The 27,702-nt window shown below is 48.4% G+C and overlaps 1 protein-coding gene across 8 annotated transcripts; it reads left to right on the top strand.

Annotated features, from left to right (window-relative positions):
- The first annotated feature begins 454 nt into the window (after positions 1–454).
- Positions 455–27,117, top strand: ATP6V0A1 (ATPase H+ transporting V0 subunit a1). 8 transcript variants are annotated; one of them, XM_039380342.1, is made up of 23 exons: positions 456–549; positions 682–823; positions 979–1,057; positions 1,324–1,421; positions 1,976–2,104; positions 6,228–6,331; positions 7,099–7,225; positions 8,613–8,695; positions 9,307–9,400; positions 10,671–10,883; positions 11,533–11,683; positions 11,908–12,047; positions 12,786–12,943; positions 13,397–13,487; positions 13,783–13,901; positions 14,208–14,424; positions 14,996–15,103; positions 15,827–15,895; positions 17,995–18,102; positions 18,687–18,704; positions 20,474–20,591; positions 20,998–21,169; positions 25,764–27,117. In XM_039380342.1, exons 2-23 carry the CDS (start codon positions 707–709, stop codon positions 25,855–25,857), a joined length of 2,607 nt encoding a protein of 868 aa, XP_039236276.1. In that variant the 5' UTR covers positions 456–549; positions 682–706; the 3' UTR covers positions 25,858–27,117. The 8 variants fall into 8 exon arrangements, with proteins under 8 accessions (XP_039236277.1, XP_039236276.1, XP_039236278.1 ...); XM_039380344.1 differs by having other exon boundaries at positions 6,249–6,331; positions 25,764–25,857; XM_039380343.1 differs by lacking the exon at positions 18,687–18,704 and having other exon boundaries at positions 455–549.
- Positions 27,118–27,702: the final 585 nt, after the last annotated feature.

Raw genomic sequence — 27,702 nt, 5'->3', positions numbered from 1 at the left:
GATCACCCCGGGCTGGGACACTGGCAGTCATTTCTTATGTTTGGATTAACCCCACTTCAGCCCTCTTCTGCCACAGAGACATGCCAGGAGCAGCCAACGGGTGGGAATCTGCAGCCTGAGCTCTGGAGCCTCTGCTCGGGGTCGATCTGTTCCAGCAGAGCAGGCCCAGCTGCTCCCCGTGTACCCCAGAGGGCCCTGGGGCTGCTCCTTGCCCTCGCTATCCCTGCCCGGGGCCTCGCCCGGGGCCTCTCCCGGGGCCTCGCGGAGGGAGACAGGAGAGGCCAGGCCGCGGCCTTGTGCGTGCTCCCCGTGGCGTCACCGATATACACGCGGCGTCACTATAGCAGAGATGACGTCACATACTAAGATACTGACGTCACCGCTGTTGTAGCCAGAACCCGCCCCCTCCCACCCCCTCTCTTCGTCACTTCCGGGGCGGGTCCTCCCGCGAGCCGTCGCCAGGAGACGTGCGCGTGACGCCGCGGCGCGCAGGCGGTGACGTCACGGGCGGGTCCCGGCGCGGGGCAGCGGGAGCGGCGGCGGCGGCGGGTACCGGGAACGGGGAGCGGGAACGGGGAACGGGACGGGAAGGGACGGTTTGGAGACCGCCGGGCCGTGACGGGTCGGCGGGGAGGCCCCGGTCGCTGCCCCCGGCCCGGTTCTCACGGCCGTTGTCCGCAGAGGCCGCGGCGGGAGCGGTGCCGCCATGGGGGAGCTGTTCCGCAGCGAGGAGATGACCCTGGCCCAGCTGTTCCTGCAGTCCGAGGCCGCGTACTGCTGTGTCAGCGAGCTGGGCGAGCTGGGCAAAGTCCAGTTCCGCGACGTGAGTGTCCCCGCGGACCCGGGCGGACGGGGGGGATCGGGACCCCCCGGGAGCCCCGCGGGATCGGGAGCCCCACCCGCCCCCGCCCCCGTGTCCGCAGCGCAGAACACCCCCGGGCGGCGGGAGGGGCGCTGACCCCGCGTCTCTCCCCGCAGCTGAACCCCGATGTGAACGTGTTCCACCGAAAATTCGTCAATGAGGTCCGGAGGTGTGAGGAGATGGACCGCAAGCTCCGTACGTTCCCCCCGGGGCTGATGGGGCTCTGAGTCTGCAGGTTTTGCTGATAAGCCAATCAAGGCGTGCAGAAGCTGCAGAGCAGCGTTAGGAACAGAGCAGAGAGGGGTGAGGGCACAGGATTCACCTCCTGGAAAGGTAACTCTGACCAAGTCAGACAGTCTTGGAATAGGAGGAGAAAGGACTCTCAGCTGCTGATGGGGCCAGGTGCAGGTGGGGTGACACTGGACTGTCTGTGGTTAACACTGTCAATGCTGTCTCCCCAGGGTTTGTGGAGAAGGAGATTAAAAAAGCTAATATTCCTATCATGGACACTGGCGAAAACCCAGAGGTGCCTTTTCCACGTGACATGATTGACCTGGAGGTAATGATGTGTTAAGACTCAACTAGTGTTTCACTCAGAATGGAAACAGGGAAAATTGTCTCCTTATGGGTCGATGCCTGCAGAGCTCAGCAGCAGAGGGGCATTGGCTCAGTCCCCAGCTGGCCCTGGATGTGGCTCTGCCACCTCACATGGGCTGGGTGTGACTCACAACATTGTGCTGCTTCTGTGTTTATCCAAGCAGAAGTGAAAGCACTTAATAGGAATTTCACTGTCAAAATGAGCCAAAACCTGCTGGAACTACATGATTTATGGTGGTGGGTCATAAAGTTTATTAGGGTTTAATGATTTGAAGAAACTGCATCAATCCAGTCCATAAAGGACTGGCTGAGTGTGAGAAGTCTGCAGTTGCCTGAAAAGAATGTGGCAAATCTGGATCTGTGCCACAGCACTGTGGAGACACACCTGTAATTCCATAGAAATTAGGTGGGGATGTGAAGTATCTCATCTGCTTCCGTGTTCAGTGCTAGACTGAACAGCACTTATTTATCAAATTGCTTTAAACCCCTTTTCCTTCTCTTTTTCACGTCTTGCAGGCAAACTTTGAGAAAATTGAAAACGAGCTTAAAGAAATCAACACCAACCAGGAGGCTCTGAAGAAAAACTTCTTGGAGCTGACAGAATTAAAATTTATACTGCGTAAAACTCAGCAGTTTTTTGATGAGGTCAGAATACCGGGGGGGGTTAACACTTGGGGAGCTGGTTCTTCTTCTAGAAATTACCATTTTTATTCTCAGATATATTTCAGTTGCTGTTTTGGGTAGCAGCATCATTTTATGCTTTGTTTAAGAAAGCTTCTCAAATTGTTTTCCATTTTTCATGCAGAACACACAGCTACCCATGATTTACCTCCTACAATGCTGGTTTGGGTTTGTTCTAGTTAAGCAATGATTTGTTTAAAAATTGTGTAAAATAGTTAAGACATGAGCATTTTTTAAAGCACATCAACAGCCCTGAAATTTGTTGCTACAGGGCATACTGTCCCAAGTGGGTTGGAGTCTCTTTGGTGCACATGCAGAGGAGTTACAATCAAGCTGACTTTGTCTTCAGCCTTTGAACTGTTATGTGGAGACCAATCAGGGTCATAATATAAAGTCCTCTGAAGTAATAGATTAATTAATTGATTGAGCCTTTGATCAAACCCTGAAGGTTTCAGAGGTCAGTTCCGGAGCAAAGCTGCCATATAAAGTCTTTGACATTTTGTTAATTATCAGCTGGGCCAGGAACTGGCAGCTTTCACTGGATCTGAGAGGAGCTTCTCCAATGTCATTCATGGCACCGACATAAATCCTGCTTGGGAGAAGACACAACCCTTCCTCGTCTAGGCAGTCTTCCCAGAGAGCTCCTGGGTGTTTTTCAGGACACATTTTTGCCGAATAGTTGTCCTTTTTCCTCTGATTCCAGGATTTGATCAAAGAGTTCTTGACAGAAGTGGCTCCTGGTGTTTACGAGGGCTGTTGTCGAGCGGAGCTGGGCTCCTGCACGCTTCAGGCTGTTGATCTAACAGTTTGTTTCTTGGTGTTTTGGCACAAGATGCTGCCTGTTCAGGCACCGAGGTTGGTCCTGTGCCACCACCAGTCGTAGTCACTGCTGACACAGATACTGCTGCTGATGTGAGGGTTGATGGGTTGTGGGGTTGATTTCAGTACAAAAAAAAGTCGTCTTCGAGTGTTGAATGTTCACTTCCTGTTTGTCCAAGGGACACTTGTATTACCCTGATAATCTATTACTTTGCTGTGTTAAGGTGCTACCGCCTGCTCTGAGTATTAAGTAAAATCAGGTACAGCTGGTGCTGAGCACTTTTATATCAAGAATGAATCCCAAACTAGTTTGGATTGGGAGGAACCTTAGAGCTCCTCCCCTTCCACCCCTTGCCATGGGCAGGGACACCTTCCACTAGACCAGGTTGCTCTAAGCCCCATCCAACCTGACCTTGTTAATTACTGTCCTCTCTGGTGAGAGCTGCCCACTGCTTTTCTTCAAGTGCAGGTTGATCATACTAAGTTTAAAGATGAAAATCAATTTTCTAAACAGTCCATGTCAGGTCACCCATGGAAGGGAGCTCATGGCAGCCTTACATGAAGCGGCCACAGAGAGCTTAGATATGTTCTGCTCCTCTTTGATAAGGTTTTCTCTAGTAATAAAATATACCAAATAACATGTGCTGCTCTATGTAAAAGCAAGCTGAACAGCTCATGGGTGATGTTCAGTAGAACATAAGTGTGGACAGTTTAAACCTGTCTCAGTTCACACTGTGCTCAGCAAACAGGCAAGTGAGAGCCCTGAGTAGCCCAGGGCGTGTGCCTGGTGCTTCTGCTCACCATCCCAGAGTGGCCAATGCTCCCTTTCCCCAGACTGCCATTGCTCAGCACCTTCAACACTTGAAGACTTCAATGAGTGGTAATTAAGATTGTGTTATTCATAGTAATGAGTTGCACAAGAAATGGCTGGCTCTCCAAATTCCTTCATGCTTGGTGTTCCCTCTCCGGAGTTTGAGCACGGGGGGAGGGTGGGTGGCAAAATGTTCCCCTGTTCTTCCTGTGACCATTCCAGCCCAAGAAGCCATTTCTTGTTCCAACACACCATGTTGATGATTATGCTCCTTTTCTCAGTCTTCTTGTCTTTGCTTATGAAGAACAGTATGAGCTGGAGAGATTTCTCTGAGAGCTTTTCCTTGAGTGTGAGCGTAAAAGAAGACTGGAAAAGTAACGGTTAATGGCATGCAGTCCCCTCCTCCTCCCTCTAACTCTTCTGCCATCTGCTTTTCTCTATCTGCTTTGCATCTGTCACTTCTGTCTGGCTCTGGGTTAATTGTTAGATGGTGACATGAATCCTTTTAAGTTCTTGTGAACACTGATTTTTGTTCTCTTTGTGACCTGGAAGGGGCTTGAATTGTATTGGGTTGTGTTGGGCATCCAGAGCTGTTACAGGACAGGACTGGAATCAAGAAATGGGGAAAATGAACCACTTTTGAGATTCAGGGTGCTGATCTGGGTACTGATCAGGGGAACAATAAGCAATTTAAAAATGTTCAATAGGGAAAGCTCTGCTTCTTGATTACTGGCATGGAAATGTAGGGGAGTTCCAATCCTGAATGACCTGATGTAGTAAAAGCACTCCACAATAACTCTGACATTTTATTTGGTGCTGGCAAAAACTCATATTCAAAGTAAATTTCCCAGAACCCTGTTTTCCCGCGTTGGAGCTGGATAGTTCTTCCATTTGCACATAGTCTCAATATTTTAGTAAAACTGGTCTAACCTACATTTATTCTAAACTGTTTTGTTGTGTAATTCCATCCCCTCTAAGCAGGACTTGTCCTGAATAAAGGACACATAGCCCAAAGGGACCAAGGTAATGTTAAAAATTTATGACAAATTCTCTCAGGTGGGGCAGATCCAAAGTTGTCATGTGTGCTGTCCTTCCTTTTTCATGTTTCATCTGCTAAAACGTGGTACACTTCACAAGAAAAATATCAGACAGTGTCTTGATGACTGTAAATACAATACAAGCCTCTTAAAATTGTAACTTACTGTTCTTCAGTGTCCTGAAATTGAGATGTCAAACAATCACCAGGATGTTTGGTCTGTGTGTTTCTTTTTGGGGTACCAAACTTTCTTATTTTGGTTGTGTCCTCTATGAAGCAAAATTTTCATTCAGTTTTTGATGTTGCAACAAGTTGCCTTAAAGTTGAAAGGACCAGGAGTTCCTCGTGTTGCCTTTCCAATCTGAATGAAGGGCTCCCTCCCTTGTGTGACGTGGGTAAGCTGCAGCTAGTGTTTGTACAAGCAATCGAGCTGCACTGGGTGTCAGCCTTGCAAAAACTCTTGTATATGACAAACACTTTTATTTACCAAACAAGTAAAGCGTTGGAGACGTTTTCACTAAAACTCTGATGCAACTGTGGCCCAAATAGAGAAGCTGGGGCTGAGCCACTGCACTTTTGCAAGGCTGCACTGTGTGTGAGCATCTGGCGTGGCCTTGGGTCTTCCACTGTGTTTCAGCAACTTCCCTTGGTGGCTCTATGAGGAAGACCTCCTGTGTACCACAGAGGGTAGACTTGGGCCCTCTGGTCGTGCTCAGGAACTGTAATTTTTGGCATTTCATTATATAAGCTGCAGAGGTAAAACTAAGTGTGAGGCGGGGTTGAACAAGTGTGAAGACGGTGCATTACGAGTGATGTGATTTGAGCATCCTTGACCTGAATTGCTGACACTTACAAGCTGTATTCCTAAGAATTTTAGCATGCAAATGAGTTGCAATGAGGGACAGTGTAAAACTGTCCTGTTTTAATGCCTGGCTGTCCAAGAGCCTCATCACCAGCCTGCCCTAAGCAACCCATCTGGTGTGTCTGGTTGTGAGACATGGTGAATAAGGATAAATTAATTTAATATCTGGGGAAATATGAAAGTCAAGTGTGTTTCTCTGGTTTGTGCCATTAAAAATGGTTCTTGGGAACATCACTTGTACTTAAAACTTGAAATTTTTTTTTTAATTCTGCCTTTCTTCAGACTTATATATCCCCCAACCCCTTTGTTGCAACAATCCTCAAACCTTTCTTGTATGGAAGCCCTGCTGAGCCATTTCACTTTTCCTCTTGTTTTTCTCCTTCCATGTGTAATTCTTGCTGTCTTTTCTGTCATCTCGTTCCTCTTTTTGCGGTCTTATGTTTGTTCTTTCTTTTCTTCCTTCTTTTCTTTCTTTGTCTCCCCCAACTGTCTCCTGGCTCCTCATTCCCTGCATGCCACTAACTGGTTTCATTAGATATTAATTGATTTGTGAATTCAGGCTGAATTGCATCATCAGCAGATGGCGGATCCAGACCTGTTGGAAGAATCCTCTTCACTGCTGGAGCCGAGTGAGATGGGAAGAGGTGCCCCACTCCGACTTGGGTAATGGCAGTTTGGGCTATGACCTGGCATTGGGGTTGTTGGATTGGGGATTATGAGCCTGTGGAATCAGCAATGATTTGATCACAGCTGTAGAACTTTCCACCCCAAGCAGATGAAAACTGATCTAAAACCAGCTGTTGCTCTCTGCTCTTGTCCTGCCTACATTAACTTCCCAGTTCGTGATTGTGCTTCACATGTTTCTCTGCACCAGTGAATTATCCCAGTTTGTAAATCTGTCTGGTTGTTTTTGAGACCTCCTGAACTCTCACAGCTTTGTTGGAAGCTGTAACTACCACGAGCACATAATGCTCTGAAATAAGTGCATAGTTCTATATCCTCTTTATCAGCTGCTTCCAGGCTTCCTTGTGTGTGTGTGTAATTCTTTGTCTGGATGTGGGTGTTTGGGCTGGTGAGGTCTGAAGCATGAGCCCAGGGCACAATCACTGGCAGCCGTGGCTGCTCTAACCCTTGCAGCCGATGTACCAGAACCCCTGGGAAATGGAGCCTAGAAACTGTATATCTAAATGCATTTGTTTCTTCTATAAGCAGTGGTTTATTTTTACAAAAAGAACCACTGCCTGTGCAGTCGGTTTGTTGTGTGTTACCTCCGTATTTTTAGAGGACCTTCCGTTTTGCTTAAAGAACCAATGTTAAAACGAGCTTTTTGTAGCTCTCAAATGCGATGCTGACCCCCCCAGTTACCGTGGGGTGTGAGGCTCTGGGGTGGTCTGGGTGCAGCCCCTCAGGTCTGTGCTGTCCCCTGGCAGGTTCGTGGCTGGCGTGATCAACCGCGAGCGCATCCCCACGTTCGAGCGCATGTTGTGGCGCGTGTGCCGCGGGAACGTGTTCCTGCGCCAGGCCGAGATCGAGAACCCGCTGGAGGATCCCGTCACGGTAACAGGGACTGTCGGGGGCAGCAGCAGAAGCCTCTGATGTGTAACAGCTGTGGGTCTGTAGATGGAAGCCTGTGTCCCTCTGAGCTCCCTGCAGCAAACGTTTGGGTCACGTCCCTTCCCGGCACCTACTGCAGCCTCTGAGCTTCAGCGACAAATGTTTTCCCTTTTTAGTGAAACAAAAATAGCAGGCTGGATGGGCAATGCTGTTGAAAATGAGAAAACAACTCAAAACATGGACTGCAGCAGGTCCTAATGACTTCTCTGACCCAAACTACAAGTGCAGCTCCTGTATGTACACAGTTCTGTATGACTGGTGATCCTCCTTGGAAGAGGCTCTTTGGGACACAGGCAGTATGTCCCATCTGAAGCTCATTTACTCTGAACTTGGACTTTTCCTTTTTTCTTAATTTGCTACTCGATAATTTAAACATCTGCCTGAGAACTGTTTGCTTTAGTAAAAATAGAAATAATTTAGTAAATGATATAAAATTATAATTATGTATTATATAATTATAAAATTTATATCTATAAATTTAGTAAAGATAGAAAAGTAAACATTGTGATTGGGCCTGGTTTACATCCAGTGTCCTCTGCACTCAAACCAGTGGGCACTTCCCAGACTTGGGGAACCCTTGCTCTTACCCAATAAAGGTTGTGTGGGGTCTGCATGGGAGCTGCCCTGGAACACAGACCCAGGAGGTGAAGTTCAGTAACACCTCTCTTTCTCACAAAAGACTGATGTGTTCCCTTGTCCCTCCAACCACTGGTGGCTGACCTGTGGAATCATCTGTCTGCTCGGAGAGATTTTATTCTTATTGTGCAGAACTTCCTTAAATTGAGGTTACACCTAATGTAATTATTCCTGAAACATTATGTTAAAATTTCCTAAGTAAGGTAGAACAATAACTTGTCAACAAATGCAGGAAAGGGGCCCTGGCTGCCCCCACGGACACAGCTGTGCAAGGAATGTGCTGCCGGCCTCCCTGGGAAGGGAGTGGTTAAACTCCCCTTCATCTTATCTTCATTCACTCTGTAGCTTTTGGCTTGATTCTGTAGATGAGCTGACTGCGCTAAGTGCAGATAAATATTTCATTGCATCTCCATTATTTTTGGAGATCTTCCCAGGTTTTCCCTTTTATTGTATTGCATAGAATCGATAATGGATAATCCGGGACATTTTGCTTCAGTAAACACAAATACAATGCAGGTATTCTGTACTGAGGCTGAGAAAATCGCTCTCCTTGTGGCTGTTTCAGTGTTACCCAGGTACATTCTTGACCCACTGTGCACATCTGAGCTCTGATGTACAGACTCAGTGGAAGGAAAAGGAGAGCTCTGGCAATTAGCTGTCATGCTAATTTCTACAATTCTTTCCTCTGTTCTAGGGGGATTATGTGCACAAGTCTGTGTTTATCATCTTCTTCCAAGGTGACCAGCTGAAGAACAGAGTCAAGAAGATCTGTGAAGGGTATGAAAGTGACAGCTGGGCAGCTCTCAATTATTTTAACATTGACATGACTTGATATTTCTCAACTCCTTATTTCACGGTGGCTGCAGGAGCACATATTTTGACAGCAAATGAAATGTGCCATAAGTAACTGTAAAACATATTTTACAGTCAAACTTGCCACTCCACAGTCTGTAATGCTCAAAAGTATACAACTGCTGTGCTAGGGAATGCCAAAATGAAGGGAGTATTGAACTCTGGGACAGACCTGGTGGGATATCAATGGGATGTTCTCACAGGGGAGACAACAGTGAATGCTTCTTGCAGCAGCTGCTGCTAGACAGCATTCCCCTGCACTGGCTGGCCAGCCTCGTGACAGTGCCCTGAGACACTGGGAGCACAGGGAACAGAGGATTCTCTCTCACTTCCGTTTTCTTTAGCACAGCTTCTGTTTTGACCTAAAGCAAACTTATGCACTCCAGTGATTTAGAGCCTGGAGCTCTGCTTGGCAGTCTCTGCTGATCAGAAACTTCTCTTAAGGTGCTTCTGGCTTTATTTCTGAGCTGAGGCTCAGCCCTGACCAATTGATCTTATTTCCATCTCTGTCACTGAAGTGCTTCCCTGTCTTCCAGGTTCCGGGCCTCCCTTTATCCATGCCCAGAAACACCCCAGGAGCGAAAGGAAATGGCTTCTGGTGTCAATACCAGAATTGATGATCTTCAGATGGTAAAATAACTGGGGTCAATGCCCTTTCTTTCTTCTTTTATTTAGTGATATAGTTGAAAACTTCTCTGCATCCTATTAAAACAGGAGGAATTTTGGCCCTATTACATGACCTTGTTTTCAGCTCCAGGTGGCTTGAGAGCAGCAGCTCAGCAGTGCAAGAGAGATGTTTGGAGACTGCTCAGTTGTTTCTGTGTCAGGGTTTGGAAGGGGGTGGTTTGATCTTTCTGTAGGGCTGAGCAGTTCATGGTATAGTAGTGAGTACAGGGAACTCCATACCAGGGAGCAAAGAGGAACATGTGTGTGTGAGGAGATCCTGTGTGCTAAGGCTCTGAGAGCATGTTGTGTAATTGTCTGTTTCATCTGCAAGTACTTTGAAAACATTTAAACGTTTTTCCAAGCTGAGATAACAATGCTAACATTAACTTAGCTCTTCTTTTTTCTGCCTGTCTTCATATTTTCATGTTGTGCTGTCCTGAAGAGCTTCTGCTTTACAACTAATCTCTTGTGCAGCAGCCTGAGTGTTGGTAAAAAGTAACCAGCACCCAGATCTCCTGGGTGCCAGTTCTGAAATACCTGGTGCTTGCTTCAAGGAAGAAAGGCAGTATGTAATAATGCAGAAGGATTTAAGGGATTTGAGGCAAAAATTAAGACTATGTTAGAAATTAAAAGGAAAAAGAGTTGAATTTGGCCTACTTATTTGATACAGAAACTGTCTCAAGGTGGGAGTTGTGTAGCACGGCTGTTCAGCAATTTGAAAGTAGACAAGAACTCAGAACCAATGTAACTGGGAGGATTCAAAGCTGCATGTGCTCTGTGTCCTCACTTTCCCTGCAGTCTAAGACTTTCCACTCTGGAAATCTGACTTGGCCTGAGTTCGATATGTTCCAGTTGGAAAACAGCCTCAGTAGGAAGCACTTTCTCCTTTTCCCTTCAGTAAACAAGTTTTTCAGGGTAATTTGTGTGTTTTTGCAAAACAGCAAACCCCTCACTTGCAGAGCTCTTCTCTGCTCTTTTAACCTGGGTGGAGGTATAATTTTTCCCTGTGACCTTGGCATAGTTCATTGTTTGAAACAACCACTGACCTTGGGGCTGGAGGAGGAAAGTAATCAGAAAGCATCCCTGGAAAAAGTGTTTAGGCCCTTTAGCAGAACTAATTAACATGGGGCAGCCTGTGCGTGGGGTAGGGGAGCGGGCTCGTGGTTCATCCTCTGTGGGTAAGGCTTGTCTAGTTTGTGCACCTGGCCTCACCTTTTTCCTGCATCTCTGAAAGGTGCTGAACCAAACAGAGGATCATCGCCAGAGGGTTTTGCAGGCAGCTGCTAAAAACATCCGTGTCTGGTTCATCAAAGTGCGGAAGATGAAGGCGATTTACCACACCCTGAACCTGTGCAACATCGACGTGACACAGAAGTGCTTGATTGCTGAAGTCTGGTGTCCTGTTGCTGACCTCGATTCCATCCAGTTTGCTCTCAGGAGGGGCACTGTGAGTAGCTGCTGTGCCCGTCAGCTGTGGCAGCACTGCATGGATTCATTGGTTTTTCCAAATTGTGAGCCTCTGAAAACCATCCCCTTGGGCTCTTGGAATCAGCCCTCCCAGAGGACAGTTTATTTAACATGCAGGAATCATGATTTATACATAAATGTAACAAATATGTTGTGTAAAGGTTTAAGTTCAGGAGAATGCTGGACTGGTGAGGACTTTCCAGTGTGTGAGTCCTTTGGTCCATTTAGTTATCGTGGCTGTGCTCTATAGTCTTGATGTCTGGATACAGGAGCTCTCCAGGATGTTGGCAAGCTCACCCTCTGCTCAGATAGACAAGAGAGTTGAGTGTCTTGAAGTCCTTTCACTTGCTGTTTTAAAAAAACAAGCGAACTCTTTCATGAGTTTTCTTGTCTGTCGTACGCAGAGAACGTTCACCCTTACTCCAAGTGGTTCTCCTCCTGCCACACAAAGTGGAGAGCAGTGGAATCCTGGCAGCCTTCCTCAGCTGCTCCAGTGTCTCATTGTGCAAGCACACTGCAAGCATGCAAGCTTGCAGTTTTCCAAATGCCAGCAGGAGAGCCATGTCAGACTGTCCTCCGGTGCTCCAAGGGTGGGTTTACTGATCTTCCCTTTGGTTTTTTCCAAACAGGAGCACAGCGGATCCACCGTCCCATCTATTTTAAACAGGATGCAAACTAACCAGACCCCACCCACCTACAACAAAACAAATAAGTTTACTTCTGGCTTTCAGAACATTGTTGATGCTTACGGCATCGGGACATATCGGGAAATAAATCCAGGTAAATTCGGACTTGGAGCAGTCCAAGACATCCACCTCAATTTTTTAGTAATGATGTTTCTCTGTATTGTCTGACCTGCGTGGGCATTTCTAATACTCAACAGCTTTCAGAAGCAGAGGGGAAGCTGTGGAATTTTATTGCTAAATTGCCTGAATTGGTACCATGGTGAATCTGGGCTGACTCACACACAGTGCCCTGGGACTGTCATCTCTCTTCCCTTACAGCACCCTATACCATCATCACCTTCCCATTCCTGTTTGCTGTGATGTTTGGGGATTTTGGCCACGGAATCCTGATGACTCTGATTGCTGTCTGGATGGTGGTGAGGGAAAGCCGGATTCTGTCCCAGAAGAGTGACAATGAGGTGAAGTGGCAGATCATGCTGAGATTTGCATTTCAAACAAAGAGTTGCTGCTTGGTTTACTCCCATCCATTTCCCCTGGAGTTGACAATGTGCATTATTCCTCCTTTGGAATTTGTGAAACACATGAATAGGCTGGGAAGCCTGAGGAGCACGGACTTGAGTAGTGTAGTTTCATAATAGTATTGAGTTGCTTTGCTTTTTCTTTCAGATATTTATAGGAAATTATTCCTTTTTGTTGTCTGCAGAAAATTATCAAGTAGTAGATAAGCTGGTGTAAACAAATCACCCCAATTTCTGTATGTATATATCCTATCTCTTCAATTCTTCCTATTTGCTCAGGGTGGGATTTGCTTGCTCAGGGCTGACAGGAGCTGAGCCAGAGTTGAGATACACAGGCAGAGCATGGAGGAGGCTGACAGGGTCTGTGCTGCCTGGTTGCAAACTCACGCTGCCAGCTGGGGGTTGCATCAGGCTGTGCAGTGCAGTTTATCCTCTCCAGCTAATCCCAGGTTCCCTGTGGACAGCCACACCACCCGTTTATCCTGGTTATCAGATTCTGTGCTGCCATGCTCCCTCTTGCTCCCTTTAATCCCTGCCAAGGGGAAATAGAGACTTTGGGCTCTCAGTCCATACAGCTGATGTTTGTCCTACAACAGACTGAGTTCCCTGGTTTGTCTTTAGGAGGGACCTTCTCTGTTCTCATGGACCTTCTTTGTTCCTTTTGTGTTTTTACATTAGATGTTCAACATGGTGTTCAGTGGTCGGTACATCATCCTGCTGATGGGGCTGTTCTCCACATACACAGGCCTCATCTACAACGACTGCTTCTCCAAGTCCCTCAACATGTTCGGTTCCTCGTGGAGCGTCCGGCCAATGTTCACTAAAGGCAACTGGTCGTGAGTAAACCCTTGGAAACTACATAAAGACAGACAGTGAGAAGCAAGTGACTTGTCCTTCCCCACTGTCCTCCCACTTCAGGAAAACAAAAACTTCTGAACTCAGTCTCACATAGAATTGGAAGAGGGCTGTGAATGGGACGATATATATCAAGTTTCAAAACAGGTGTTTTTTTCCCCAGCAAATTTGTAAAGATGCAGTTTCTCACCTTCCTCCTCATAGGCATTGCAAGATTCCTGTCCCCTGCACCTGTCTTCTTAGTGATACTGAGTAAAAGGTGGAGAAACAGGTTTTTTATTGATTTGGGAAAATCTCTAGGACCACATAGGAACCTTAAAGTTCTCTCAATTTGAGCTAGTCCTTGCTCTCACAAGGGAAGAGCGTTGTTGGTTTTTACACAAAGAGGATGGCATTGCTTGTGTTAATGTTTGTGTAATGTTATTCCCAAACAGAGATGCCTTGCTGGAGACCACCCCCCTGCTGCAGCTGGATCCTGCTATCCAGGGAGTGTTTGGTGGGCCCTACCCCTTTGGCATTGACCCGGTAAGAGCTCATCCTTCCTCTACAGCCACCTCTTTCCTGCAGCTATGAGCTCCCATCAAAACAGGTTTGATTCCTGCTCAATGGTGGGCTCAGTCACCGTGAGACTTTTCCCAGCAGAAAACCTTGTCTGCTCATTTCCCCAAAAGATATCTGTGGGACAAACACAGCTTTAAAAACCTGCTCTTTCAGCCTGACATTTCCTGGCTGGTTCATACTGTTTAGCTTAAAGGGAGCATTTTTCTTCTCCTGTTTTCCTTTCCCCAATGTTTGCCTGACTGGGTGTTGTTTTTCACAGATCTGGAATATTGCCAGCAATAAGCTGGCCTTCCTCAATTCCTTTAAGATGAAGATGTCTGTGATTCTTGGCATTTTCCAGATGCTCTTTGGTGTCGCGTTGAGTCTCCTCAACCACATGTAAGTGCTTTGCTCTGTTTTTCTCGTGGTGAGGGGAACGTCTTTGGGTGTCGTGTGTGTTGGTTTAAGATGCTGGAGCCTGTCAGCCCTCACCTCCTGGTGGAAGGTGCAGTGCAGTTGTTTCTGGCTGTGTGTGGAACTGTGTGTGTGTGAGGCAGTTCCTGTGCTCTGGCCCAGCTGTTGTTGAGCTGCTGAGTCCCTGCATTGTCGTTCCAAAGACACTCTTCATGCTCTCAGTAAAAGCTTTTGCCCTAATTCTAACAAAATGTAATATTAAACTCTTTTTTTTTTTTTTTTTCCCTGTAGCTATTTTAAGAAGCCACTGAACATATACCTTGGATTTATCCCAGAAATGATTTTCATGTCCTCCCTCTTTGGATACCTTGTTATTCTCATCTTTTACAAGTGGACAGCCTATGATGCTCACACATCGAAGGAAGCACCGAGCCTCTTAATACACTTTATCAACATGTTTCTGTTCTCCTATGAGGATACCAGTAATAAGATGCTTTATAGTGGGCAGGTGCGTGCTCTTGCTAAAACAGGATCAGAGATGCTTTGTGATATTGGAGCATTTCATTGACCTCCTGATAATTGTGAAATGAAGTGTGAAACATTTTTCCTCTGTGACAGAGGGTTTCTGAAGGCTGATAATACGTGAAGTTGAAGAAGGAAGGAATAATCCCTATACCAGGAATTTAGATCAGTCTGAGCATGTCAGCTGTGGCTCCAGAACATTTGGATCCTGATTAATAGTGGAATGCAATTAGGAGTATTGCCCAGTCTCTGCAATGTGCCTCAGCTTAGCTCAGACACAAACACCGTTTCCTTCTAGCACTATCAGACATCTGTCAAATTCTCATTCACTGCAGGACCTTTTGGATTTTTCCCTAATCTAACCCAGTCTCAGCATTGAATGCTGTATTCAGTCAGTGGGGGCAGCTGCAGGCCTTAAGTACAGCTCGTCTTGCTGTTCCCAGAAGAGAGACGTAGTGCAGCGTCCACATGCTGGGAATTCAGCCGTGCTTGCTGGGTTCTGTGTGTGTTTGAGCAGTGGCTGCCATTGAATCACCTGAGACTTGTTTCTTTTGCAGAAGGGGCTCCAGTGCTTCCTCGTGGTCGTGGCATTGCTGTGTGTGCCGTGGATGCTGGTAGCCAAACCCCTGGTCCTTCGCCAGCAGTATTTAAGGAGAAAACACTTGGTGGGTGACTCCCCCTTATATTTTCCACATGAAAACTAATTTTGGTTTAAAAGCTGTGTTTTCCATCTCGAGCTTGGATACATGGGTTCACACTGCATTGAGACTTGGAAAGTGTTTTTGCATATTCCTGGGCATACAGGGAGGTAGGTGTTAGTGGAGACAGAGTGTTGCCTGCCTGCTTCCCAGATCTGGATCCAGCATCAAACCTGCCTTTAAAACCCCTTTATGTTGGTAGTGATCAGAACAGTGTCTCTGGCTTGGGCTTCAGCAGCTGGTTTAGGAACAATCTCATTGGCTGCTGGATGCACTTCTGTGCCTGGGCTAGGCTGGCAGTTTCCCATTGATGAGAAACAGAGATGGGCTTGGTTCGCAGACTTCTCAGCTATCTTTGTTAAAGCAGTTTGGATGGTAAACGACAACAATTAAAAGGAAAAACAAACTTCCACAGTCACGTGAGAGGTGGTCTGCCGGTGTGCTCCGTAGGTTTCCAGCTGCACTGTGAAGTACCTGTGTGTGAGATGCAGGAGTGTGGCGCTCGTGTGAGTTCTCCCTGCATGTCGTGCTGAGCTGTGAGGACGTGCAGCGAGTCAAAGATCAGTTCAGTTACGGACACTCCCTCTCCCTTCTCTGACCATCTTTCATCCTCCCATGTCCCCTCCATTCGTCTCCCTTTCTCTTTTTGTTTTCTTCCTCCTCCCTCTCTCTTCTTCCATCCACCCCCAGGAAGGGCAGCCCGAGGAGGCCCAGGGCAGCACGAACGCGCAGGCGCTCGAGGCAGCAGCGGCTGCAACAGTGAGTGCTCTTCAAACTCGCCTGATGCATTACAGATGGGAGTTGGCTTTCTGTCTGATTATCAAGGGAGCATGGAATGTATCTGAGTATCGTAAGGGAATGACAAGTGCACCTTTAGGGTGAAAAACACTTTCTCTTGGAAAGAGCAAAGTTCAGCCAAATTGATACATTCTGGATGAACACCCAGGCTGGAGGATGATAGTTGTGCGTGCACAGAAACACTTCCTTGCAGGAGTGCTGCTTGAATCCAACATGCAGAGCAGCACAGGAATTCCTGCTACCACATCCCCCCAGGTTAAGTTCCCCTTTTTTTCCTTTTCTTGCATATTTGTTTAAGATAGATTAGGATTCTTCTCAGGGCAGCGTTTCTGTTTGCATTACATGTTCCCAAACACACGGTGATGTGATGGCCTCCAGCAACTCTCTGTCAGTAATCACTGGATTTGTGACACCTCTGCCTTGTACACACTTTGACCTGAAACTGTTATGAAATGGTTGTGTACAAACAAGCCTCTCAGTGGCAGTTGATTCGACTTATCTGTCTAAGCCTAGAGATGACCCTTTCCTGCCAGAGCTTTCTGGTGAGGATTGTGGCAGCCCCCAGAACTTGGTCCCCAGTGCTGCCTATTTCAGCTTGGTTTTAGTTGTGAATGCTGCCTGGCTGACTAGAAAGTGTGAATCTCACTGACTGTGTGAAGCACATCAGGCTCTCCATGTGCCAGAGGTGCCGGAAGGGACGGTTTAGCTGTTTCTCTTGTGACATTTTAGTTTCCTCACGGAAATGCCAGGCATGAAAATGGATCTTTTGTGCATGATCCATCCGGCGTATGGAGTGCATCTCCATCAGGGAACTGCAAGGGGAGGTCTTGCGTGAGGTGTGCTTAGAAGGATCAAGTAAATAATTGGAGTTGTTGGAGCCGTGTTTAGGTTGGATGGTTTACAGGGAATGGATACGAGTCAGGTGCGAGGGAAAAGCTGCAGAAGTGCAAATTCACACAGGCTGGAAATACATAAATAGAATATTGACGAGTCATCAATGACTTCTGGTGTTTCAGAGATGCTGAAAATCCTAATAAAAGCATTGTCTTAGTTGTAAATGTGGGGGTTTCTTTTAATTTATTTCTATTCACAGTATAAACACCTACCAAATTTGTTTTTAGAAACCTGACAAAATCTTTAATTCGCATCTGGCATTTTGGACAAATTTATAGTTCAGCCTAAAATGAAAGCAGGCTTATAAGAACAAATGAGGTAAAAGAACTCTGAGCAGCTGTTCTGCAGGTCTGTGCAAGTGTCAGGTCACAGGACCCTCAGCCTCTTTGGTCTGCATGGGCATCCCTGAACTTCTGCAGTCTGGGTGTGGTGGGTCAGCTTGGTCACATCCCATGTCACAGGTGACCCAGGACAGTGCTGAAGCTAGACACAGGGTTTGTTTCTATTTGTGGTGTTGGAGTTTCCTTCTCTGGGGGTCAGACTCACAGGGGTCAGGTGGGAACTGCTCCTGGTTCCAACGTTTCAGCTCAGTCTGCGGGTCGTTCTTTTCCCTTTGAGTCCTGGAGGTGCAGCTGAGGGTCAGATGCTGAATGTCAGAACAAATGTCTGTAAAAAAAGCTGCTTGCACAAGGTAGTTTCCAAGCAGGGAAGGTCTGGTTTCCTGTGTGATGTTGGTGTGCCTGGGGCTGGTGGGAGCGAGTGTGTGTGTGTTTGTGTCAGCGTGTTCTGCTCTGTGACCTGCTCCAGGACCCAGCAGTGGTGTGTCAGTGCTTGGCCAGCCATGCTGGGGAGGACATGGGCTGTTGCATATCAGAGCCAGCAAATGATCTCTGAGAGATTTGCCTTTATTTTCCTCAGGGTCGCAGTAACACAGTAGAAATGTGCCAAAGATTCATTCAGACAGACTTTTTTTTTTTTTCCCCAGCCCCAGCAGGAATCAGCACCTTTCCCATCCGAGCTGGGAAATACCTGCCTTAACCTGGGCCTTAATATTTAATATTTTGTTTTCCTCTGTGAGCTGCTGCTGCACATGAAGTCATGAGAAACCTGCAGTTTTGCACTAAAACCCAAACAACACTTTGCTCTTTCTTTTCTGCATGTGTCAGGGCACGCACAACTTTGGTGGGATCCGGGTGGGCAATGGCCCAACGGAGGAGGATGCTGAGATCATTCAACATGACCAGTTATCTACCCATTCTGAGGAGGGGGAAGAGGTAAGCACCTGAGCATCCTCGCTCTCAGGGCACTGCACTCGGCAGCAGGATGAGCTCGCTGGGACTGAAGTTACTCATTTCCAGGCTGTTCAAACAGCAACATTCCCAGTGAAGTGTTTTCATAGCAGTTTTCTCACTGACTGTCTCTTAGTCACTCCTGGGACTCCAGAAAAAGCAGCATAATTTGCATATCATGGGAGATGTGGCTCTGTTTGTCCCCATGACAAGGAGCCACCATCTCAGTGGTGCACAGCACTCCCAGGTGGTACGTGTTACCTGTTTCTCCCACGCCCTTGGAAATCCAGGGGCTGTATTTCTGAAGCGCTGAAATCATGTTTATATATTCATTTTGACTGCTGGGGGTAATATTAATTACTTCCCTTTCCTCTGGGAGAGGAGAAAAGCAGTCATCTCACGTAGTTTGGGAGTTTTCTGATGCCTCTGAACGACTGCAGCAGATCCTGCCTCTGTAGTGCATGGGATGTGTTACTGCTTTCCGTGGCGTGTTTAGGAGGGAATTGCTGAATGTGTTCATGATTAATGTGATCGAGACACTGAACTAAATGTAAATTTATGTTTTCAAGCCTACAGAGGACGAGGTGGTAAGAGCACAGCAGCTTTGCCTTCATGTGTACCTGGGCCATTTCCCATTGATGTAAAACGTGCTGAATTGAACATGTTATGTCACAGCATCTTGTTTTCAAAAAGATCTTCCTGTATACATGTTACAGGCCATTTTTAATTCATACATGCATACATTAACAGACTTTTAATTACTTTATCTGTACAGCTTGTCTGTCTGATCCCCTGTCTGCAGGTCATTCCCAGTTACCTGGGAAGCTGCTCAGCTGGAGGTCTGAAAATGAAAAGTTTTCACTTTTTGAGCCTCTGGAGAAGTCTCGGTTGCCTTATGTTGTGTCTTTGGTAATTCTGTGCTGCAGTAAACTGTTTAAAGAGCTTTTTTCCCCAAACTATCTGCCAGGTTAAGGATGACACTGGTTGACTCAGTGAGCAAATACAGCACAACCAGTCCAGTTTCATGTAGTTCAACAGCTGAACTGGGCAGAGGCTTTGTGTAAAAGAGAAGCTCCATTCTGAGAAACTGCTCTTCCATAAGCACTTGTAGCAATTATTTAAAAAATGGGTTTAGCAGTACTCATGCAGGATTGAGTGTAGGTTTCAGCACTATCAGGTAACCAGTTTTATTACAAAAATTGCAAATACCATGGAAATCAGAGCAGCTTGACCAGGGCACTGCTGCTGGAAATTGTGCTGACAGTGGTTTGCTCAGGGCTCTGCTGTGCACAGGCCCATGTGGAATGGGGGGCATGGGGCAGCGTGCTGGTGTACCTGATATCTCCCTGAACCTGGGGAAAATGGGTAAACCCACAAGGACTGTGCCACAGCAATCTCAGTGCTCCCACTCCTGGCACAGTGGTCGTTCTCTCAGGCAGTTGCACTTGGGCTGTGAACAGTCATTGTTTAAACATTTCACATTTCCCACATTCCCGGAGCTGCCGCCCGGCTCGTGTGTGCGGGAGCTGGGACTGAAGAACTTCACAGGTCACGTTCTGTGCAGAAAGAATTAGGCTTTTGACAGCTAATTTAACTGAATTGTTTGAAATATTTATTGCCTTGGATATACTGGGGGAGAAATAAGAATATAAATAGCTTTGTGTTCATGCCTAGAGCGTTAGTCACTGGATGTATTTAAAACATCGTGTTCACTTAAATCTGAGCAGTTTCTGGAGCATGGATTAAATCCAAAATGCAGGGAATGCTTTCCCAAGCTGCAGAATAAGAAACTGCACTACATGGTAGACTTCCTTGTAAGTTCTTTTATTATTGCAGAAAATTACCAAGACACAGAGACTTTGCCAGTGAATGGTGCACAGATGTGACTTTTTCAGGATAGCTTCATGCATTATTTTTGCTTTCAAAAAGGGGAGTTCATATCTTGCAAAATGCCCCTGTTGCTCCTTTAGCAAAGGCACACACTGTACAGCTTGGAGCACTGTCTCCTTCCTGTAGAGGCACCTCTGAGGTACTGGGGAATGCACACCAACGCCATCTTCTGCTGAACAGTCTTTTCCTGGCTGAGCCCGTGGATGGATTTGGAATATCTGACTTTCACACGCTAGAATGTGAAAACAATATTCAAGTCGCAGCGTTTGTCGTTCTGCAAAACCTGGCGAGACAAGATCCATTTTTGCATTTATAAAACTGATGTGCTGAGCCAGGAGCAGACAGTGTCAGTGTGCAGCGTCACACATGGTGTCCCTGGCGATAGCAGCAGGTCCCCTGCCCGTGTCCCTGCCTGGCTGGCCCGTGCCGGGCTCCCGGCTCCCCTCACCCTGTGTTCCCTTTGCAGTTCGACTTCGGTGACACCGTGGTGTACCAGGCCATCCACACCATCGAGTACTGCCTGGGCTGCATCTCCAACACCGCGTCCTACCTGCGGCTCTGGGCCCTCAGCCTGGCCCACGCACGTGAGTGTCCCTCCCGGGGCTGAGCTGGGGGTCCCTGTGCCTGCTCCCCCCACACAGGGGGAGGCAGGGACACGAGGGGCCTCTCGGGGCTCAGCTGGCACGGGACAGTGCTGTGTGTGTGTGAGCTGGGAGCAGTGAGCTGCACACAGGGTCTGCTCCCACAGCTCTGCTGAACGGGAGGGAGGGAGCTAAAGACACGGAACAAGCAAAGAGCTGCTGAGCAAGCACTCTGTGTGACAGCTGGAGGCAATGTCCTGACACATTCTGCTGTAAAAGCTCTGACCCCTTTTCAGTTTCCCACCTCATTGTAGTGGAAGTTTGGTTGACTTGAGTTTTTGGTTGACTTTAGTTTGGTTGACTTTAGTTCCCACTGACACAAGCCCTCTCCTCCCCTTTCTCCTGGCAGAGCTCTCGGAGGTGCTCTGGACCATGGTGATCCACATTGGCCTCAGCGTGAGGAGCCTGGGGGGAGGCCTTGGCCTCTTCTTCATCTTTGCTGCTTTTGCCACCCTGACAGTGGCCATTCTGCTGGTCATGGAGGGGCTCTCAGCCTTCCTCCACGCTCTGCGTTTGCACTGGTGAGTTACTGGGACGTCCAGAAACTTGGGGAGCTCTTCATAGCAAGAAAATAGATGTCACCTGGACTGTGCAGAAAGGCCATATTCTAGAAGGCAGAAAGTCTTTAAAAGAGTCTGATTTCAATCCTGTTGGTAGAGCAGCACCTGTCTCCTGATCGTTGCTTAGAAATTGTGGAGAGTAACTGAGCTCTCCTTAAAAATAAGCACTAAAAGGCTAAGGCTTTAAGACCAAAGCTTTGGGACCAGGGGGTAGGGAGGCTCTGGGCAGATCTGGGCAGATGAGTGTGCTTGTGGCTTTCAGCAGGACTTTCTCGTTCTGTCTTTTTGTCTTTTCCCTGGTTCCTGTGTTTATTGTCTTTCATGTGCAATAGCCACTGACTGCAATTTCCTTCTCATGCTCTTATTCATCATCATAAGACCTTGCCTTGGACAGGAGTGGCTTTGCCCTCTGCCCTCAGGGTGCTGTGGGATGGCAGCGAGTTTTTGCTGGTCTTGCTTTTTGCAGATGCTTTTGCAGCTCCTTTCCCATGATCACTGAGCTCCTGTGTATGCAGCCAGCAAAGCAGAAGGAATTCCTCTGCTCCCAAGTGTGGAAAGTGTTCAAGAGCTTTCTCTAATCCATGTTTAAGAGCACTTATTGTTCCACTTCAGATTGCCTGGTTAGTGGACTGGTGGGATCAAATGAGCAACTGGGAGTGGGGTTTGCTCAGCCTGAAGCGTAGGAGAGTCTGTGCCTCTGTGGGGTTCAGGCAGCTGCCACCTCCTCAGGCTGCTGATTTCCTGGGGGATCAGAAGTGCAAAGGGAAGTCCCATGCAGATCACAAGGAATATTTTGTCTTGCTTAAATGGGAAGAAAAGTTTGGGAGCACTCTCTGAAAGTAGTTCTGTAAAAAAAAAGAGGAAAGAAAATCAGCCTTTTTGGACTTTTCCCCTGCTTGTGTGGAAGGAAAACTTTGGCCTTTTGCCCTCTCCACTGGCAGCTGGGGGGGTCCTGGCCCACCTGTGTCTCCGTAGCCGAGTGAGCTGAGCTCATCCCGGGGCGAAGCCATCTTGTGCCGAGGGAGCAGGGGGGGCACTGCTGGAAATGGCTGCTGGATGGTGCCTCTGTTTTTCCTGGCATCCAGCCTGAACCCTCCCTAGCAGTCACTCGAGAGCTCCTCTCTGGCTGGACGGAGGGCCCTCACCCTCTCCCTGCTGTCACCGCGGGGCCATTGCAGCAGCAACAGCAGGAGCCCTGCAGACCCTGCCAGGCACTGAGAGCAGTCCAAGGGGAGCAGAGAGCAGCAGTGCTGTAACTCCAGATGTGGTGGGTTTGCTCTGCAATTCCTTGTGGGTTAGAGGATTTCCAGGGTCTGGCCTCTCTGGGCTGTGGAGCTGCACGGCTGTTTCTGAGCAGCAGCTGGGGAACAGCTCTGAGCAGCTGCTCTGGGCAGGCTGCTTGGCTCCTTTGGCACCCACAGGGATGGGCTCAGAGCAGACAGCATGTTTTTGGGGAGATACCTGTCTTGTGTTAATAACCACAATCTGCACCTATGGATACGGCTCACAGATACCTGGAACAGGTGTGAGCTGGAGGTCGTGGTTCAGGCAGGAGGTGGCTGCTCCCATTGCCAGGCTGTTCCTAAAGGGACATTAAAAAATCATCTGTAAATGTGTCAAGAGAAGACATAAGTCAGTGAAATGGCAAACAGGGAAACCCAGGTGCAGCAGCAGTGGGCACACGAATCACTCCAGCCCGGCAGACCAGTGCAGGGCACGGCCTGGCTGCAGAACTGCAGTGTTTATCAAAGTCCTGTTTTCCCTAAATGTGTTTTTCAGACTTGCAAGCCTATCATGTACACGCTCTGAGAGAAAGTCTGTTCAGGCTCAGAGCCCAAACACCAAGTTTAAGGCTCTATTTCAGACTGCAAATGATCTGCTGAAATGATTTTGTGTTTGCTGTGTTGCTTATCACAGGGAGGCACCTTCAGTTGTTCCAAAGAACACACTGTTCACATTCCTTTTTGCTCCTGAAGCAAAAACAGGGTGTTCCAATGGCAGGTGTTCCCTTTTTAGGAGGAGGAAGGGGGAGTGAGGGTCAAATACAGCTGTCCTGGGAAGAGCAGATGGGATTTTCTGGCTGTGGGAGAAGAGTCACCTATCAGGAATTCGAGGTGTGGGTGGCTCAGCCGTCCTGGAAAGGAGGAGGAATTGAGCATGTGTTTTACTGGTGAGGGAGTGCCAGGTTGTTCCATGTGCTGTGCCTGGCAGTCCCAAATGAGGGAGGTTTACTCTGTGCTTTTTGAGTGTGCATTCTTTGAGCAGGCTGGGTTTTTCAGGGCATTCTGGAGTGGAGTCAGCACCCAGAGTGCTGGGTGTGCATCGGGGCTCCACTGCAGGTCGGCACCGGTCTGAGCTGTCGTGCTGTCAGCTCCTTTTACTGTAGCTCTCCTGAAATAGTTTGCCTTTCCATTTGCTTTTCAGTGATGCAGTTTGACGTGAATGTTCAGATTAAAGCAGCTTCCCCCCTTTTAAGCTAGTCAGCTCTTCTCATGTGAGCCAACACAGACTGTGCCCAAAAGGAGAAGTTTAAAACTGTATTCAGAGTGCTGCTTCCCTAGAGGTGTGGGCGTGTTGGAGGTGCATCCTGCTCTCAATCCAGCGAGTGGGAGTGGTAGAGTCCAGCTCTCCACTCACCTGCCAGGATTTGATTTTCCTCTGTAAGAGTCACAAGCCAGTGCTTGCCTGCAGCGTGGCTGCAGGAGCTGCTGCTCTGAGGGGCAGTGCAGCCTCCTGTCTGGCAGGATGGAATCTCCCACAGTGCTTTTTTGGGAAGGAGTAATTGCAACAGTCTCTGCACAGACACCTCAGTGGGTTCTGACTGTCGGGTGTGCTGGAGGTCACCCCTCTCAAGGGGTGCCTGGGTAACACCTGACCCCAGGCTCTGGCACCTGCCTTTAGGAACACAAACACCAAGTGGGAATTTGCAGTTGTACCAAGTGACAGTCGGGGTTCTTGTTCCACAGCTGCCTGTGCAGCTGCTCCTGCTCATAGGACTTGCAGCTACCTGGTTTTCCAGTGTGGGTACCCTGACTCTGTGCAGTTGGAAAATCCACAGAACTACAGTCCGACAAACACGGACACTAATGATTAATGCAAAAAGCTGCAGAGTGGGTTTGCTGTAGCACTGCTGCCAGAGAGCTCCTGATCTGTTTGCTGACAGTGCTCACTGTCTCTAAATCCTCTGCAGACCTTGGTCACCGATGGGAGACACACAGAGAGTTTAGCAACAGACTGGGACATGTGACAGTCAGAGCCTGGGAACAGTAGTGCCTTGTGCTGGGTTCTGGACATTCCTGGAGACAACTGCAGAAAACCCCACTGACTGTTTATGCTGTGATTATTTGGTTAAATACGCTTTTCTCACTGGTTCTCTAACCTAAGAGCAGCCTCTCCTCCATCATCGGGCCTCCAGTTGTAACAGTGTCCAAAGGGAGTGTTTGGATGTCAGGGCCAGCTGGAACTGTGAATCATCAGGGTTAAAATTTCAGTTACAGTGGGTTTGGGTGACTCAGATACCCAACCCTCTGCCTCTCATTTCCCTTTGCTTACAGAACAGTTATTTAGTCACAGGATATTTATGGAGATTATCAGGGTTCCTGAAAAACTGGAGCAGGTTGGCGAGGAGCCCTTCCTCCCACACGGAAAATCCTGCTCATCCTGGGGATCCCTTGGCCTGGGAGGCAGCAGCAGATACAAGATAAAGCTGGTTTTTTTCTGAGCATTTGTCTCCTGGGCTCTGTGGGGAAATCACTTTCTGCCAGCTAAAGCCAGCAGCTCTGGAGTTTGCCATGGGGAAAAATAATTCAAGTTTGTCTTTTTTTTGCTGCATAAAAATCCTTCTCCTCAGCTGTGTTAAATGCTCCCCAGTTTACTGTCACTTACTGCCTGCAGAGACTTTGTTTTCCAGCAGATCATGCAACGTAAAGTGTCTGTGAAGCCCAGGCTTGTTTTTACTGGGAATCAGGGGATTAGTTTCCCTGACCCTATTTGGCTGTCGCTGACCATTGGGCAGTTCTCTAGAATAATTCTTTTTTTTTTTACCCGAGTTCATTAGGGGCAGCAGCAGCAAATGGGGCTTTGCTAACGCTCGGCTGGAGCCAGCAGGCACATCCCAGCACAAGTGCCTGTGGGGGGGATGAACCAAATGTGCCACGGGGAATAAACAGCAGCGGCTGGTGGGGGAGTCTGAGCTCAGCGTCACGCGGCCGAGGCTTGTGCTCACACAGGAAAGGGAACTTTAGCAATGAGCTGGTGTAGAAAATGCTGTGTGCTTCCTGGGACACCACAATCAGGGTGGGCTTCTTGGTTCTCTTGCCCTTTTGTTGCCCCTGAGAGTGGGATTTAAGTCCGTGGACAGTTCTCTGCCCCACACTGAAACATCGCACACAGATGGGAGGTTCATCCCAAAAGGTACAATATATTATAACACCTCTTTTTCTCTTTAAAGCTTTATTTTTTATAGCCAGTAATCATACTTTTAACAGAGTTCTTGCTAACTGCTCTTGTTGAGAGCTGCCTTTTTAATGAGCGATTGCTCTTCCCTCTCTTGCAGGATCGAGTTCCAGAACAAGTTCTACACTGGTACTGGGTTCAAGTTTCTCCCTTTCTCCTTTGACACCATCCGTGAGGGGAGGTTTGATGACTGAGCCCCCCCCCCACACTCCAGCAGTGTTAAACACCATGTGTGTGTGTGTGTGTGTGTGTGTGTGTGTGTGTGTATGACTGACCCCCCCAACACCATGTGTGTGACTGACCCTCCCCTCCTTGTATGTCTGAGTCGTGTGTAACCCCCCCCATAGTGACAGTAACTTATTGCAGCACTCTTGAGCGTTACCATGGCATCCCAAAGCCACGAGCTTTGATGTTCTGGGGTAACGGGTGACACTGGATCACAGAAACTTTTTTGTTCCTTATGTTTACTCTCGAAGATACCAAGTGCATGATGTGTCTGTTTGGTGTGCAGTTGTGTGCTCCCTGTGTTGTGCATTCCCTGGCAGCTGATCAGGGCAGAAGAGAAATGTAGCTGTGCTGAGGGGGCAAACCAGTACATGGAGAAAAGACCTAAGAACCTCAGCTCCAGAAGAGCGAGGGCTGCTCCCCCTCATGTTGCTGGAGGCTGTGGTGGGGAGGGGGCTCAGGCCTGGCTGTGGCCTGGGGCTGGATGGGGAGGGACGAGCTGTGGTGTTGACTGTCATCTCTCACCGCAGGTACTGCCACTGGCAGTGGAACTTCTGGGGTTTCTGGTTTAAAGCCAAAGGTTGCAAAGCCCTTGAGGCACGTTGGGTAGTGCCTGTATGGACTTGGCATTGGCGGAGGCAGCTTTTGCACAGGTGGAGGGACCAGTGGCTTACGCTGTCCTGTGCACTCCAGGTCTGAGGAGCACTTTAAGGGGGAGCAGAGGTGCCCAGGGAGGTCTCGGTGGTGTGTCCCTGCAGTGTCTGTTGCTTTCTCTCCTGCCTGAGCTGTCAGTAATTCCTTGCCCTCCTCAACTCGATGTAGCTGTAGCAGCAGTGGGGTGTTAGTGCTGTGTGCAACCATCGTGTTTAATTCTCACAGTGGAGCTGAATATTTGTATATGAACAGATTAGAACAAAAATGAGAATCATTAACCTGGAAGTGAGGAGGATATGCCTCAAGGTACTGGGCTGCCTAAAATTAGGTGAGAAAGGTACATGTGCACTGCATGCTGCAACGTGTGCAGGGCACAGGGACCTTCATGCTGCACCTGGGCAGCCCCTGGGTGCTCACTGGGGTGTGTTTACAGACCTGTTTGCAGACTGAAGGGTGAAATCAAAGCGGAGCTGCAGGTGGAGCACTGACACAAGACCTGGTGTGTCCCGCTGTCTGGATGAAATGCTTGACAGTTGCTGACAGTCACTGTATAAATTAAATGAACTGCACAACAAGTGCTTGGTCTGTTTTCTGCTTTCTCTGCACTCACTGAGGGGGCTCCGGGACAGGCCCTCATCCCTGACCGACACTGGGCAGAGCCCCAAAAGCTGCTGGGGGCATCTGGGACCTTCCGTGTTCCTGCCTAGGATCCTTGTTACCCCCATGGCCACAACCAGGGGGTGGGCAGGGCTGGTTTGTACAGTGAGACCAGAGTGACCCTGCCCGGGCTGCAATGTCTCTGCACTTATCGAGCCCCAGCACAGCCTGAGTGAAGACCAGGCCGGGGCCGTTTGTCCCGGGACCTCCTGCCCACCCCGATAAACCCAAAACCGGTGGAACGAGGAGTTGTGCAGGAGGAAAAGCTCCGGCTTGATTAACCCGGGTGCTGTGGGTGCTCTTGACGGGAGTGGGGCAACACGGTCTGCATGCCCAGGGCTGTGCCCTGCTCCCGGCCCCCCCAGCCGCAGGGACCCCCTGCTTCCCCCCGGGGGTTGGCGTGTTTACTCAGGCCCTTCCTGCCGCAGGGCTTCTTCTTCCACATGTGCGGGAGCAGCGGAAGGGACGGTTCTGCGGGGTTTTGGCGATTGTGTTGCTGAAGT

This window comes from Pipra filicauda, unplaced genomic scaffold (assembly GCF_003945595.2).
Source record: "Pipra filicauda isolate LSUMZ 115617 unplaced genomic scaffold, ASM394559v2 scaffold193_size2426894_pilon, whole genome shotgun sequence".
Taxonomy (NCBI): Eukaryota; Metazoa; Chordata; class Aves; order Passeriformes; family Pipridae; genus Pipra; species Pipra filicauda.
Note: the sequence above shows the minus strand (reverse complement) of the source record. Positions and strands in the feature narration are given on the sequence as shown.